Below are 14,273 nucleotides of genomic sequence, written 5' to 3' on the forward strand. Positions count from 1 at the left end.
GAAGCAGACATCGGCCAGACACCAGGACACCAAGATATCGGCCGCCACCGATTTCCAGTCTTGGAGGGCGTACGCTTGTTCAAACGACTCTCACGGCCAGCCACAGGTGTTCCGGTGATGTGACATTCGTGTTCTTTATAGGAGCCGTGTATTCAAGGCATAGAAAAAGGTAGCAATTGCTCGCACATACCGACTTCTTCAGCTTGGCTGTATGTTGTCCGCACTCTAGATCAGCGAGCTGCTCCACGCCAGCAGCATTGGCAACCACATCGTTCGCATTATCATGGCAACTGAGATTCAGTGCTTCGTGACGTCGGCTTCCACAGCGGGCGGGGTAGCTGTGCGCTCGTCCTCCCGCTTCTCTCGCTTCTCACGCTCCTCACGCTCCTCACGCTCTTCCTTTTCAATCTTGGGCTTCAGCAAGTCCGTGCGCGAAATCATGCCGACCATGAATCCGTCGCGGTCCACGACGAGCATCTGGCGAAGCCCCATCTGTCGGAAGATGCTGAAGACCTTGGAGGCGGTCGAGTTGTCGCGGACGATGAAGGGCGAGGAGTTCATGATGTCGACGATCTGGCAAGATACACGAGACCGGTTAGTCAGCACGGGCCAGTTGCCGAAAGTGCTCGTCATGCGGCGGCAATCTCGCAATCTTGCAGTACTTACCGATACAATACGATCCGGGTCACTATCCTCATCGTTATAGCCTTCCACAGCCGCCTGGAGACGATCTCGGCGCACATAACCGATGGGCTTGGGCTTGAAGTGGTCATCAACCTTTCCATCGCCGTCATGGTCAATGTTGTAGTACTCGACCACAGGGAACCCGCTGTGATGGTTCTGGTTGGCGTACTTTTCCAGACTGGAGAGCTTCATGTTCGCCTCGATGCAAGTGACGTTTCTGTTCATGATCTGGGAGGTCACGACGTACTTGAGCTCACTGTAGGGCTCGTGGCTCAGGTAGGGGACCTCGTTGTTCTCCATTTCCTTGTGGTAGATGGACTCGGGCGACATGGCCGACGAGACCCAGGCGCCGATGAAGGTGACGATGATCAGGACAGGCAGGGCGGTGTAGTCGCCCGTGAGCTCAAAGGCGACAACCGTGACCGTGAGCACCAGTCGAGAGGTCGAGGCCCAGAACGAGGCCATGGCGACAAGGGCATAGTAGCCGGGGTCCTGGACGTACAAGCCAATCTTGGAGCCGATGATATCAATCAGTACACCAACGATTCTGCCAAAGGCGGCACCGATGATCAGGTTGGGCACGACGACATCTGCGAAACAGAGCATTGGATAAAAAGACGGCGAGATGTGAGACGATGGCACAACAACACAGTGGTGCTTTGAGGCTGAGCACAGGGCTGAACACCGGGCTGCAGGATCATCGCAACCGCAACCGCAACCGAAACCGCGAGTGCGTACCGGTAGGCAGAGCAATGTAGTAGGTCAAGGTGCTGAGGATCCAATAGATCACAGCAAAGATGATCAGGGTCTTGATTTGCCAGACACCGTTGAGTCCACGAAGAAGCAGGAGCTTGAGCTGCTTCTCTGTCGATCAGAACCGAAGGAGGTCGAGAACGAAGCAAAATGGAATGAAATGAGTGACTGGTACCAACCCTCGCTCGGTCATCCGAATCCAGCCCACCGAAGCCATGACCATCGGCACAAGGCTCGGCCGCGGTCTTGTACATGCGGTCGGATGAACTGACCTGGTGTCGACCACAAGAGCGATCGCAGCTCCCAGTAGCACAGATCCGAGCTTTGAGCAGCATTGGTCGAGGGCTGAGATGACTCGCTTCGGGCGACGAGGGCACCGTGGGTCGAGTCGCCATGACCGCCTTCGTTTTGGTTGAACTTGAGGCCGAGGCTGGTGAAGACGCTGAGATAAGGCCCCGCGATGGCGGTGGTGAGGTACTGCTGGCCGCCAAGGTACGTGGAGTTATCGGGACCCATGGGTGCTGGTGTGGTGCCGTTGACGGTCGAGGAGTTGGAGGCAGCAAGGACAAAGGTCTGGAGCGAGCTCGGGCAGCTGGCATCCTTGAGTCTCTGGTAGGAGAGCAGTACATTCTGGGCAGAGTAACATGTCCAAACATTAGGAGGGGGATGACAGCAGGACTGGAGTGATGAACGAGTCCCACAGCATGGGGTTGGCAGAGGAACATAGCAGTGCATGCCAGAGACGCTTTCGACACCGAATGGAGCCTGAGGGGCTGCCATCTCGAGCTGTCGGATGCAAATACTGTCTTGGACATACACAGCCCAGATCATCAAGCAAACCAGTCAAGGGATGGCCCTCACCTCAGTGAAAGCGTTGCTCAGGGTATAGGGCAGGCAGACATAGTCCAGCTCCTGGTAGCACTGGTTAAAGGTAGTTCCGGCACAAAGGTCGCTGCCAGAGGCAAACTGGGCGCAGTCTGGAGCAGCTTGCAGGGCATGCTTGACGGTGTTGTAGAGCGGGGAGCACACATCGACCGAGTTCTCGGCCATGGGCATGAGCGTGACGGCCGTGGTGATGATACAGATGACGATGACCTCGAGGATGCGCCAGACCTTGGGCCAGATAGCCCCCTTTGAGTCACGGTCGATCAGCAGACGCTTGCGCGTCCTTTGGGCGGCCGACAGCGCCATGTTATGAAGCTGGCCGACGAGGGCCGCAAAGATGGCAATGACGATAAAGGAAGCGACATGGTATGCACTAAAGTGCTGGAAGCACGAGATGTTGGTGGGGAAGAGCGTTGCGGCACCAGTAAAGATGCGGTCCAGCAAGGTGCCATCGACGCCGGTAAATCGGTTGGCGACACAGACAACAATGTAGGCGATGGTGGTGCTGAAGATGGTGCGGGTCATGAGATTGGGATCCCAGAAGCTGGTGGCTTCTTCGAGGGCAAAGACAGCGCCGCCGACCGGGGCACGGAAGATCGCTGCGATGGAGGCGGCAGCGCCGAGGGTGGCAAACAGACGGAGATTCTTGTGCTCAAGGACGTTGAACAGGCTGGTTGCGCCGATCGACTCGGATGTGTCGTCCGTGTCCATCTTGGCCAAGGTCGGACCTTCGCCATAGAACAGGCGACGGACGAACGAGATGTTGTGAATAGCCTCAGTGCCCAGAATGGCGATCGAAGAGCCGATCTTGGCCATGGGGCCGTCGATACCCGAGTAGAGGCCCGAGGACACGAGACCGACGACGCCGATGCACTTGCCGATAACGGTCTGCCAGGTGACGCCCGACAGAACCGCTGCGCCGTTGAGGAAGGCAATGACTTGGGTCATGCCGGAGCCAATCGCATCGGGCTGACAGACCACCGACAGCGACACAGGAACAGAGTGAGGGATCCGACGAGGGAGACACGTCCGGCGAGGTCAGCGATGCTGGCAATCAGGCGTACATGTCTGGAAGCGATCGCCAACTCACTCGATGCAGCAGCGCCGTGTGCGAAATACCATACCGTGAATACAAGAATAAACAGCGACGGGACCACAGCAAAGGCGATGCAGGTCGCCAGGGCAACACCGATGGCGGCGCCGAGCTGGCTCTCTTCAAAGTACTTGGCAAAGAGTTCGATTCTCCACTCGCCGATCTTGTCGGTGGCAAAGGCGAGGAGGACGAAAACGAGGGCCACGATGACCGAGATGATCAGGGCCAGAACTGGTGGTATGGAGTTTGCGATCAAGAGACAGTGTGAGCGCGGACGGAAGACGGCAGCGTAGACAAAAGCCGGCAGCGTGGACAATAGACAGCATGGACAATAAACGGCGGCGATCAGCGCTCGGAACTTACGATAGGACATGATATTCTGGACAAAAACACTCTGGTGAAGTAGAAGAGGCGAATGTGAGCTGCAGGTACCAGCACGCAACGACAGAGAGGCCGCAGTGCAGTTGCCGCGCTGGAGACTCACCCATTTGCGCTGGTCTTGCTCTCGGTAGTGCTGTCGGAGGAGACGGCCATCGGGCTCTTCAAAGTCGATACTCTGCAGCGAGCAAAGGCGGTGAGATCGTCAGCCAAGATGGAGCGCTGATGCAAAACGAGCAGGTCTGACAGCACACGTACGTCGTAGTTGGCAAAGAGATGGCGGTGGTGTGTTGAACCGGTTTGTCGGACAGAGTGCTGGCGGGGCAGCTCGGATCCGTCGTGTGGGTTATCGACCCTGATGAGGACAGGGTGTTCTGTGGCGCTGCGGCCATCTCGTTGGGTTGACATGTTGCAAGATACTGGCGGCCGTGAGCGGTTTCCCGTGGCAGACCAGCTGGAGCAGGAGGGCAGAGGCAGGAGCTCGACGAAAGACGACGGAGGAGGGGCGAAACGGGGCGAGGACGGTGAATTTATGGTGTCGGCACCTCCATACATCGCCCTGTCACGGACAGACCAGGGCCGACGAACAGGCAAGCCCACAGAGACTGAGGCACGCGGGGCTGATGTATAGTGGCACAAGCTTTCCTTTTGGGCGAGCCAGCAAGGTTTGCAGGCAAGGCGGCCTTGCCAAAACCCAAACGGCAAACGAAAACAATGCGTTGGGCAAGTGGAGGGAGGCGACGCAGGCGGACAGGACATGGCCGCCGGTCAGCCGTATCTGCATTCGTCTGAAAGCGCCGCGGAGCGAGGGCGGTGGAGCGAAAGCAGCCCGTGGCGGCGCACACAAGATCGCCGTTGGTGAGGCATCCAGCCGCGAGCGCCGGCGACTGGATCTGGGCCGAGCCCGACCTCGACAGGAGCCGCGACTTCATGGGAATCATGGCTCACAGGTACGTGATAGCCGAGCCACGTCTGCTTGGCCGGGCATATTCGTCGGTACCGTCGTTCCCCCCGAAGCTCGATGCACCCTTCCTCCACCTGCGACTCGAAACCGCGTTGATTCACAGCTCGGATCGAAACAACGCAGCCCACCCGCATCAAGATGAATAGCCGTTTATTGAGCACACCGATGTGGAAGACACCCAGGCGCGGAAGCAGGCCACAGAGCCGAGGAGACGATGGGGCTGTTGATGAAGCGCGCAGGGCGGTGCGCCGGCCCGCCCAGCAACGCAATACCGCGACACCAAAGCTTCTTCCGAACCAGGCAGATATCTATGATTTGAAGCGAGTTTCATATTGATATGGGCGCACGTTCCGCATAGCCAGCTCATCCCGACTGCGAAGGAGATGGATCGGAGATACAGCGGGGCGTTTGTTAGAACGAAGCATCGCGTCGCCAGAGTCCCTGAGCTGTCGGCCCGGATAACGCAAGATCGGGTCCTTACCTTGAACAGGAGAATTGCAATTTGACCAAGATAGAAGTAGATAAAATGCTACAGCCCAGCGATCATATCCGACACGAAGCGTGGATGTGAGAGAGATATTAATGCGCTGATCAGACCTTGCCGGAGCAGCCGTATCGCGCGTGTTCCAAGGTGGCGGCCAGCACCCAGAGAGGCCGTGTCGATGGCCAGCAGGCGGCCCCGGCAGGCTCGATCGATGACCTGGCCGAAGTGATGCGACAAAATCCGCTGGACACGTCGCTTCGTTCATCAAGCCACGAGCCGCAAAGCGAGTCCCGAGCAAGTCCGGGCAGATCATTCGCGGGCCTGCGAGGGACACGCAGCACGGATATACGCGACGCATCGGCACTGCATCGAGCTCGAGCAGCGCGAAACAGCAGCAGCAGCAGAGGCGATGCTGCGACGACAGCATCGGCGACGCCGAAGCCAGCTCTCCCAGCGGACGAAAACGCGACCCGCCTGGTTTCGGGACACCGCTGGAGACTCGCTTTGGAGCCACCGGAGGCGACGACGCCTACCTTGGTTTCGTGCGTGACGTAGGAGCCAAAGTTTCTTCCGACAATGCAGTGCCAGGTGGGGTTGTACTTTTTGTCAAACTCGCGCTTGATGAATGCGGCAATGTCCTTTTCGATGTTGTACTTCTCCATGGCTTGGGTGGCGCAGTCGACAGCGTCCTGCTGCATCTCCTCGCTCATGTCGGCGTTCTTGATGACGGCCTTTCGATCAGACATGGTGGCTGGCTGCTTCTGGGGATGGGGCGAGGGCAGGCGGGACGAGGCAGAGCAAGGGTCGCGGGCGATGAGGGGGAGAGAGGGCCTGGCCGCCGAAGCGCTTTTTTTGGCCGGGCCAGGGCGCCGCGAGAACAGCGAGCGCTTCGGTGAGATTCGATTGGCCTCGCGGTCGGAAAAGGAAGTCGTGCGACCGTTGTGTCGCCCACGGTCGTGCACGGGCAGCCTCGGGTCGAGCCGGATCGAGCCGGATCGGATCTGCCCCGCCCCTCTCGCCTGCCCTCGCCCTCCGTCTCGCTCCCGTCTCGCCAGGACCGAGGCGCGCCTCTCTGGGCAGATCGCAATCGCGCGGGCATGTCTGGGCGGAGGCCGGCCGTCATTGCCACGCAAACCCCAGTGCCTGCACCCCACCCGATCGCCGCCATGTCGATGCCGATGCCATCGCCCAAAGAGATCTCGCCAAGTTCGCTGCAGCAGCTTGTCGAGGCCCTGCAGCGCCCAGACCAGGCCTCGGCCGTGTCCCCGGCCGAGCTCGCTCGGTTTGTGTCGGCCGCTTGCAAGCAGCCACTTTCACCGCCAGCTCATGCCGAGCTCTGTCGCTTGATCATGGCCGTCTTCAGCACCAAAGCGGTAACTGGCTCCTGCTGGATCGCAAATTCAGCAGTATGAACTTGCATTGCGACTCTCGGCTGCCGTGTGCCTCCCATTTACCATCTGGAACGCCAACAGATACCACTGAACGAATCATACGGCCAGCATGCGCTCTTGAATTCGATCGACTTTTTACTCGGCCAGCTCGGCAGCAGCCGCATCGATTCCGCAGCGCTGCTCAAGACCCTGGGTGTGTTGCTGTTCGAGAACTCGGTTCTGTACCAGCAGGTGAGTGGACGAGCCCCGGGCCCGGACCCAGCCTGGATGATGGCCTTTACGACCATGCGACGGTGCAGTGAGCAGCTCATGAGTTGATGTTCCGGACGACTCTGACCAATGCCGTCCCCAACGGCTCGTCCACTCTTTCCGGATCTTCACATTCGCACGTGTTTGTTCATGCGCACAGCAACATACGAAGCTCGTTGGGACCCTCGTGCCTCTGGTGTCGGATTCCTCGGTCGAGGTCCAGCGGATGGCGATTGTCTGTCTTGGGAATATCTGCGCCAAACTCGGCACCAAGAGCCACGCGGTCGGAATCGAGATCAACAGGGTCCTGATGGCGAAGCTGGCAGCATTCGATGGCACCGAGAAGATCATGCAGAGCATCAAAGTATGTGCGGGTTTGGATTTGGTCAGCCGGAAGCAGGACGCAGCGCGCGAAGATACAGTCGGTCTGTGATGGCATGTCTCTGTGGCGATGTGTCTGGATGGTGTGTCTCGAAACTGCATTCGAAGAGCATTGCATCGATGCTCACTGTTGCGGCGTGTCTCGACCATATCTCGACGCCATCGCTTGCCAATCTCCAGCTGCTGGTCAGCTTGCTCAAGGCCATCAACTTTACCCTGGCCGACAACAAGGCACTGGTGGCCGAGTCGCTGCCTCAGCTTCTGCCGGTTGTGCATTTGTGCTGCTTTCCACAAGTCAACCTCACGATCTTGACTGGCATGATAGGTATATTGGAGCAAGTGTGAGACCAACGTTCATTGAGTGGAGGAATGCTGGAGGAATGCTGGAGGAATGCTGGAGCGATGGAGATGACCTTCATCTGACGAATTTCTGGTTGAGTCGGCAGGATGGGGCAAGACCGGCATCATCAGCTCAGACTCGGAACTGTCGGACTCGGAGGCTGGATCATCAAAGCAGGCGTGAGTCTAGCCACTTACAGAGAAGAAGCTGATGACACCGTGGCCTTTTGCTGGCGCCGGATTCGGAGCCCGTGCTGTCGAAGGCCAATTTATGGGCCGCGCTCGACCCATAATGGTTACTGAAGCCTGTGTCTGCCGGCGTCCACGGCTGGCCTCGTTCACAGATTGTTGACAAGACTGCAACAGACAGCGATGATGACCCTGTTTTCACTTGCCAAGGTACAGTGTTTCCGACAGCACCGCCGCCGGTTGCTAGGACGATCGGCGACCATCGGCGACCATTAGCGACTGTCGCAATCACGATGGGGGTGCATATGAGCTGAGACATGCAGTGTATACAAGCCGCAGCGCCGCGGCTATCCGAAATCAAGGAACGGTGATGCGGGATGATCTTCGAGTCACTGATGATGGCATGGTTCGGGGGCTGGGCAGACCACTCCCAAGCTCTTGTATCCGCACTGGTCAAAGTTCCTCCCAGAGCATCTCCCAACAACTCCCAATCTGGTCTCGCACATGATTCTGAACGCTGACGAGCCCATCAAGCTGCGGATCCTGGCCTGTGATGTTATCATGGCGATGCTCGATGGCTCCAAGCAGTACCTGAGCGTCGCGAGCGAAAGGCAGGTGGCCTCGCCGGCACTTCGAGCCAAAGCTACGTCGAATATGGCTGCAACAAGTCGAGGGATTTACGCCGCTCCTTGGTCGATATATGACTGACATGCTGCCATCTGCCCGATCACCAATAGCACCGGGAAGACGCCATACACCTCCCTTTCACAGAAGCTGGCGGACCAGATCCGAGATCTACACTTGAGCCTGATTCGTGCGCTCCAGACAGTGCCACGTCCTGTGTATCCCCATGTCATCAAGGTGAGCACGGCCACGGCAAATGTGCTGTGTTTTCCTGAACACTGCATTCCCAGACTGCTTCACACGGTAGCCACGCTTTTATATGGCGCTGACGCTGTCGAGGGGATACTTTCATGATAGACTCTCAACGCTTTGGTGCAAAACTGTGCCTATGATCGATTGGCGACCGATTATCGCAACGAACTCTACCAGGCCGTATGTGTCGACCTGCAAGGCTCAGGTACAGCTCATTGAAACGGAGCGACATCGCATCCGAGCATCTACGAGCGTACACCGGCTTCGCTTCGTTGTCCAGGAGACATACGGCTCGATACGATGTCAGGACCTAACAGTGCCCGGTCGGCTGGAACGGCTTTCGATAGATGTCCATGCAAAGACGGCGGTTCTGGAGCTGCTCGGCAGCCTGGTGGATGCCGAAATGGTGCTCAACGAGGCCTCAAGGTCGCTTGTGTCCATGGACGAGCTTGTTGGACAAGTTACGGTCTTGACACAGCCGCAGATTCATCTGGCTGTCCGGGCCGCGGCCTTTGAGTTCCTCTGCGCCGTTGCTCGCAGCACACACGATGATCTAAAGTGAGCCACCTACCTGACCCTTTCGTTTGCCCCGTTTGCTTGGTGTGCAGAGCGGGGGAGAAACTCGTGAGCCGGGCTCGTCCCGACAGCTGCTTCGCATGATATCAACACCAACTCACATGCACACGCACGCACATTGACTGTTGTCGGTTGTCTGACCTTCTCTGAATAGAATGCGGTGGATCAGCCTCGACGATACCATCTTCAACTCAGCAAAAGATTCTCTGGAGGCGATCCGCGTGGCTGCGCTCAAGCTTCTCGAGCAATATCTGCACTCGACACGCGCCGGGGAAGAATGGAGCGTGAGTCGAGTCGGACCAGAGCGAGACAGGGGCTGCTTTCCGCCCACGGGAGCGAGCGGGCGATCCAAGGAGTTGGGAGACATGCCGGCTGGCTGCACGCAGTGCGGCGGCGCCAACCCAGGCCGGCCAGTGACCGCTGATCCTCTGTCGATGCAGTGTCGGCGTCACGAAATCGGCTGCTTCTGCCTGCCTGCGACCTCGATATGTGTGACTGACTTGTGGTTCTGAATCCAGTCGTCTCCAGAGTGGTGGGTCAATATGCTGACACGATATATCCAGCCGGCGCTCAATGATCCATTCTATGCGGTGCGCGCTCTGGGATGTGACATCCTCTCCAACGTTCCTGAAAAGGCATTTGAAGGATTCGAGGTAGGTCCAGAAAGAAGTGCCCGGGCGACCCCTGGATGTTTATTTGAATGCCAGAACGGCAGCGCTTGTCGAGAAGCCCCGCCCGGATTGGCTCAACCAAAGCGGATGCCTGGTCCCCAACGAACAAGTATGCACCTCCAAAATGCAAGTACCCTAACGAATGGTGTGCACTCATTTGGCTAACCAGCCCAAACAGCAGTATGCCTTCCTGACGCTGGCCCTGGGTATGGCTCAAGATGACGACTCTCCGGTCGTCGCAGCAGCCTGCCGCACCCTTGGCGTGTATGTACTCTACGAGCCGCTGGCACAGGTAACATACTTGATTGACCACTTTGTCCTCGTGAGGCGAGCTCAAATCCAAGTGCCACGATGGAGCGACAGTACTGGCAATGGATGATGATGGTGATGGTGGTGGTGGTGGTGGTGGTGGTGGTGGTGGTGGTGGTGGTGGTGTTTCTCATCCGATTTGCACTAACGGGCGCTGTGCTTTGATTTCCAAGGATATGGAATTTGTTCTCGATGTCGCCTCCACAGTCACCCCACATGTCTCTAGCTCGAGTCTCCCGGTTCGCATTCGTGCGAGCTGGGCACTGGCCAACGTTGCTGAAGTTCTGGCCACTAGATTGTAAGTTTGAGAGCACTCTTATTCTGGGAACTCGGCAACAGGAAAAGTGAAGGGAAGAGAGATGGGAGTCGGGGGATGAAAAACGAAGCGCCGGAAATGGAAGGGAAGGGAAGGGAAGGGAAGGGAAGGGAAGGATGGGAGCTTCAAAGGAGAGATAGAGAGAGAAATCAAGATCTGCGACAACAGCACCGACGACATCTGCGCCTTTGTGACGACTACAAGAGCTGCAAGAGTGCCTGAAGACCGAGAAGGCCCCCAGAAGCCTTCACTGGATGAGGCGTACATGAAGTGCATTACGAATCCTTAGCGCCACGCAACCGGACAGTCGATGGCCCGGTTCATGGCACCCATCGCATGGCTCACTTCATATCATCTCATGGCACACTTCGCTTCATCTCATGCCTTATCATGGCAGCCCAGAAGCACAAGACGTCGAGTCCAGTGCGTTGACCGAAGAGCTGGTTGCGGACATGATCAAGACGAGCATCGTGGCAGCCAAGGATAACGACAAAGTGGGTGTGCATGGTCGACGTGAGCAGAACCGAATCGTCTTGGATGCTGCCCCGTCCATGCGCTGCGCGTATGCTTGGTGCACTATTTGACTTATCCTATGCCTTGCCAGTGTCGTTCGAGCGGCGTGCGAGCGATTGGGAATCTTGTCCTGGCATCATCACGACTGTTCCTCTCCCGTGAACGTGAAAGCCTTGTCAAGGCATCGGTGCAGGTCGTTATCAAAAACATTGAAAGCGGGACAGTCAAAGTAAGTTGGACGGCGGAGCCAATTGAACATTTGCATACGTGGGCCCAAAACTGTGTGCTTCGGCAGCCGATGGCCTTTGGACTGAGGGTGCTCAGCCAAGAGATGCGATGGGGTCCTGTGGGTGGATATAGGTGGTGTTTGTCGCCTGCCCTCCCTCTGAGCAAGTGGACTGACTCTGCAAATCGACATTGTTGTGTGTTGATGTTTGGCGGTGGGTGCGGCTGTGCAGACCCGTTGGAACGCATGCTACGCCGTCTCCAACATGCTGGCGCACAGCGACTTTCCGATCGGAACGACGACCTGGACACCCATGCTGTACCAGGCGCTCTTTACCGCGATCCAGAAGAGCAAGAATTTCAAGGTCCGGATCAATGCGACGCTGGCGCTGATGAAGCCGCGGCAGCGAGGGTGGTTTGGGACCCGCCGGTCGGGACTCTTGCGGACGGCGCTCGTAACGCTGACCGAGGCAATGGAAGGCATCAATGACTTTGGCGAAGTCGACTTTGGCGAGTTCAAGTACCAAGAGCACCTCGGAAATCAGGTCCGTACCCGAGCCAGGCGTGTGAGTGCTATGGATATGAGCGAGAGTGCGCGAGCAAGATTGGGGGGGGGTGATGCAACCTCGATGAAGCTGAAAACGGTCTGGTCGCTTCCAAAGTTTGCAGTGCAGAAAATTACGGGTCGACTGCAGGTCAACTTGCGGAATCGGCAATGTGGAGCGTTGGTCATATGTGCGGAAGAGATCGACTGGTCCGTAGCCAACAGCTCCCAAGAACTAACACTCTGTCGGCCCACTGCCTTTGCGATCGATCCATTGCCTTTGCCATCGAGGCGCACCACAGCTGCGAGCCACCTTTGACCATCTGTGGGCGATCTACGCAGACGAGACCGAGAGCTGGGTGGCAGGCGATGACGAGCAACTCCTGGCGCGGATGAAACTGAATCCCAACTACAAACGATCGATCGAGCCCACCGGCGGCGACGGAGACAAGCCGTTGTCGCCCGATACAGTGGTCGGTGTCGTAAGCAAAGACAGCGCACGCGGCCTTGGAAGAATCTCTGATGACACGGCATCAACGATGACGGGCGAGATGCCGGGGACCGTGGGGTCTTGATGGCTGGCGTTGGCCCTGAATATACGCCTCTGTCTTCCTCTACATTGGCCGGGCGTGAAATCGAGAGGCATCGGACCTGTTCAACGAAGAACAGGAAGTGCAATCCCATTGTCCCGGGCCCGCTGGGAACGAACTACAAGGTCACCCAGGGAGACAAATCCAGGGACACAATCTAGGGACACATTGAACCATATTATCGTTCCGAACAAACTATCGCTACCAATTTTTCCGGCTCCCTCGCGGCTGCTCATCTCGAATGTGAATACACGCTGTAGACCAAGATGCAGCAAAAGTTGGAATCCGGCCATGGTCGGTTGACGGCATTTTGTATCACCTTGAGCCGATTGACGGTGGTGGTGGGCGATTGGTGTGGAGGAATGACCAATTGTATCATTGTTGGAAGCTCCACTCCGATTGCGGACAAGAACCACCACCATCTGAATCTCTCTGGTTGGAAAGCGTGGCTGTGTGTCAGCGAGATGACATGATCGTTTGGCTATCAGGCAAGAATCACCTTGACAAGATGTCTTCCCACGACTGATTGAGCGAGCGATGCGTTTCTGGATCCGAATCAAGGACGCCACTGCACAGTATCTCGGCCAGCCCAAAATGCGCTGGTTTTGAGGAGATTCTTTCTTCCCCAAGGGCAGAACCAGCCATGGTCGCTATTTTCTCGCCAGATGGCTCCCCGCAAGAGAAAGACACCACCCAGGCGACCAAGTGGATCCAGAGCACCCACAAGATCCTTGGTCTGCAGGAATGGATGAGCACCACACCAAGTCCCAAGATCCCTGGGTTGGATCCCTTCCTGCAATACATTCGCCATGTGTTCGATGGAGACATGCTGGACAAACAGCTGTGCTTCAGCCTGACCCGGCGACGGCGATTCAAGCGACTCGATCTCCACAGCAAGCGACAGCGCACTGTCCACGAGATGTGCAAGCAAGTCATCGACCAGGCACCAAGGGAGACCGAGGTGGTGATTGCCTTTGGGAATGCATCCTGGAAACAGGGGAAGGGATATGCCTCCAGTCCCAGGAGACTCAGGTTTGCCAAGTACTTTGAGCAGTTCCACCACCACCAGAGCCACCCACCAGACCGATCCGTCTCCAAGATCCATGTGTGCTCGGTGAACGAGTTCAACACATCCCAGGTGTGCTCACATTGTCGGGAAGCCAAGCGACTCGAGAAGGTCGAGCATCTTGATATCGAGAAACCACACTTTGTCCGGAGCTGTGCAAGCTGCCATACGCTGTGGGATCGAGACATCAATGCAGCCAGGAACATGATCACGGTATGCCAGTCGATCATCGTCCATGGAGATCGACCGGGTGTATTCAAGACCATGCTTCCCAACCAACGAAATCAAGGAGATTGCCAACGAAGACAGGAGTGCAATGCCATGGCCTGCCCGCTGGGCCTACAAGTCAGTCAGCGGGCTTCAGAAGCCAGAAAGTGACTGTCCCGTTTATTTCTGGATAGACTGTAAGTATCTCGCACTGTTGTGCATTTCGACAGTGGATGCTGGGTCGCCCATATTCTGGGCAGTCCACTTCGGGGTTGCCATCCCTCTTGGGATGGTCGATGGGAGGTGTTTGACTCTCTTGTGCAAAGTGTGTGTGTGTGTGTGTGTGTGTGTGTGTGTGTGTGACGGCGAGAGGCTTCTCGCCTTCCCTCGGGGGTCTCTCGCCAGAGACTGCTCTTCTCGCCGACCGAGGTGGCTCCGAGAGCGCGTTTTTTCGTTCTCGCTGATTTTTTTAACAAGAAATTTTTTTCATAGTGCATCGTATGGGGCCGTCGTATTCGGGTTTCTCCGCCGCGATTTTTTCATTCCTCAACATCATCTCAAAGTCACAAGGAAAGGGAAAGGAGAAAGAA

General features: G+C 57.1%; 4 protein-coding genes across 4 annotated transcripts; 1 reads left to right on the plus strand and 3 right to left on the minus strand.

Moving 5' to 3' along the window:
* Window positions 1–111: 111 nt before the first annotated feature.
* Window positions 112–4,293, minus strand: BJ171DRAFT_498575 (chloride channel). The gene is made up of 9 exons (XM_053110388.1): window positions 4,052–4,293; window positions 3,900–3,971; window positions 3,779–3,809; window positions 3,447–3,646; window positions 2,299–3,291; window positions 1,710–2,067; window positions 1,423–1,548; window positions 667–1,274; window positions 112–573 (listed from the first exon to the last, which is right to left on the minus strand). The coding sequence occupies exons 1-9, from the start codon at window positions 4,199–4,201 to the stop codon at window positions 298–300; spliced, it is 2,814 nt and encodes a 937-aa protein (XP_052968149.1). The 5' UTR covers window positions 4,202–4,293; the 3' UTR covers window positions 112–297.
* A 339-nt stretch (window positions 4,294–4,632) lies between these two features.
* Window positions 4,633–6,115, minus strand: BJ171DRAFT_498577 (cytoplasmic dynein light chain 2). Its single transcript, XM_053110389.1, has 4 exons — window positions 5,775–6,115; window positions 5,239–5,286; window positions 4,874–5,129; window positions 4,633–4,736 (listed from the first exon to the last, which is right to left on the minus strand). The coding sequence occupies exons 1-3, from the start codon at window positions 5,985–5,987 to the stop codon at window positions 5,121–5,123; spliced, it is 270 nt and encodes an 89-aa protein (XP_052968150.1). The 5' UTR covers window positions 5,988–6,115; the 3' UTR covers window positions 4,633–4,736; window positions 4,874–5,120.
* Window positions 6,116–6,325: 210 nt separating this feature from the next.
* Window positions 6,326–12,789, plus strand: BJ171DRAFT_498579 (armadillo-type protein). Its single transcript, XM_053110390.1, has 18 exons — window positions 6,326–6,614; window positions 6,714–6,863; window positions 7,042–7,245; window positions 7,443–7,587; window positions 7,709–7,781; window positions 7,946–8,000; window positions 8,214–8,401; window positions 8,528–8,651; window positions 8,772–8,871; window positions 9,014–9,224; window positions 9,397–9,526; window positions 9,761–9,895; window positions 10,083–10,205; window positions 10,396–10,520; window positions 10,936–11,032; window positions 11,143–11,280; window positions 11,510–11,821; window positions 12,123–12,789. Exons 1-18 carry the CDS (start codon window positions 6,339–6,341, stop codon window positions 12,393–12,395), a joined length of 2,859 nt encoding a protein of 952 aa, XP_052968151.1. The 5' UTR covers window positions 6,326–6,338; the 3' UTR covers window positions 12,396–12,789.
* Window positions 12,706–14,160, minus strand: BJ171DRAFT_40672 (uncharacterized protein). The gene has a single exon (XM_053107246.1). It carries the CDS (start codon window positions 13,740–13,742, stop codon window positions 12,906–12,908), a length of 837 nt encoding a protein of 278 aa, XP_052968152.1. The 5' UTR covers window positions 13,743–14,160; the 3' UTR covers window positions 12,706–12,905.
* Between the last annotated feature and the right edge of the window lie 113 nt (window positions 14,161–14,273).

The sequence above is a fragment of the Polychytrium aggregatum genome, assembly GCF_025602895.1.
Source record: "Polychytrium aggregatum strain JEL109 chromosome Unknown BJ171scaffold_12, whole genome shotgun sequence".
In the NCBI taxonomy this organism is placed as follows: Eukaryota; Fungi; Chytridiomycota; class Chytridiomycetes; order Polychytriales; genus Polychytrium; species Polychytrium aggregatum.

Excerpts from the sequence above, each read along its gene's own strand:
- BJ171DRAFT_498575 (XM_053110388.1), bottom strand. The coding sequence starts at position 4,201 with ATGTCAACCCAACGAGATGGCCGCAGCGCCACAGAACACCCTGTCCTC. Across the intron at positions 1,549-1,709 it reads GCTCTTGTGGTCGACACCAG|AGAAGCAGCTCAAGCTCCTG; the intron begins GTCAGTTCATCC and ends TCTGATCGACAG. Across the intron at positions 1,275-1,422 it reads CTACATTGCTCTGCCTACCG|ATGTCGTCGTGCCCAACCTG; the intron begins GTACGCACTCGC and ends TCTGTTTCGCAG.
- BJ171DRAFT_498577 (XM_053110389.1), bottom strand. The coding sequence starts at position 5,987 with ATGTCTGATCGAAAGGCCGTCATCAAGAACGCCGACATGAGCGAGGAG. Across the intron at positions 5,287-5,774 it reads ACGTCACGCACGAAACCAAG|CATTTTATCTACTTCTATCT; the intron begins GTAGGCGTCGTC and ends GCTGGGCTGTAG.
- BJ171DRAFT_498579 (XM_053110390.1), top strand. The coding sequence starts at position 6,339 with ATGTCTGGGCGGAGGCCGGCCGTCATTGCCACGCAAACCCCAGTGCCT. Across the intron at positions 8,652-8,771 it reads TGTATCCCCATGTCATCAAG|ACTCTCAACGCTTTGGTGCA; the intron begins GTGAGCACGGCC and ends CTTTCATGATAG. Across the intron at positions 9,527-9,760 it reads GCGCCGGGGAAGAATGGAGC|TCGTCTCCAGAGTGGTGGGT; the intron begins GTGAGTCGAGTC and ends TTCTGAATCCAG.
- BJ171DRAFT_40672 (XM_053107246.1), bottom strand. The coding sequence starts at position 13,742 with ATGGTCTTGAATACACCCGGTCGATCTCCATGGACGATGATCGACTGG.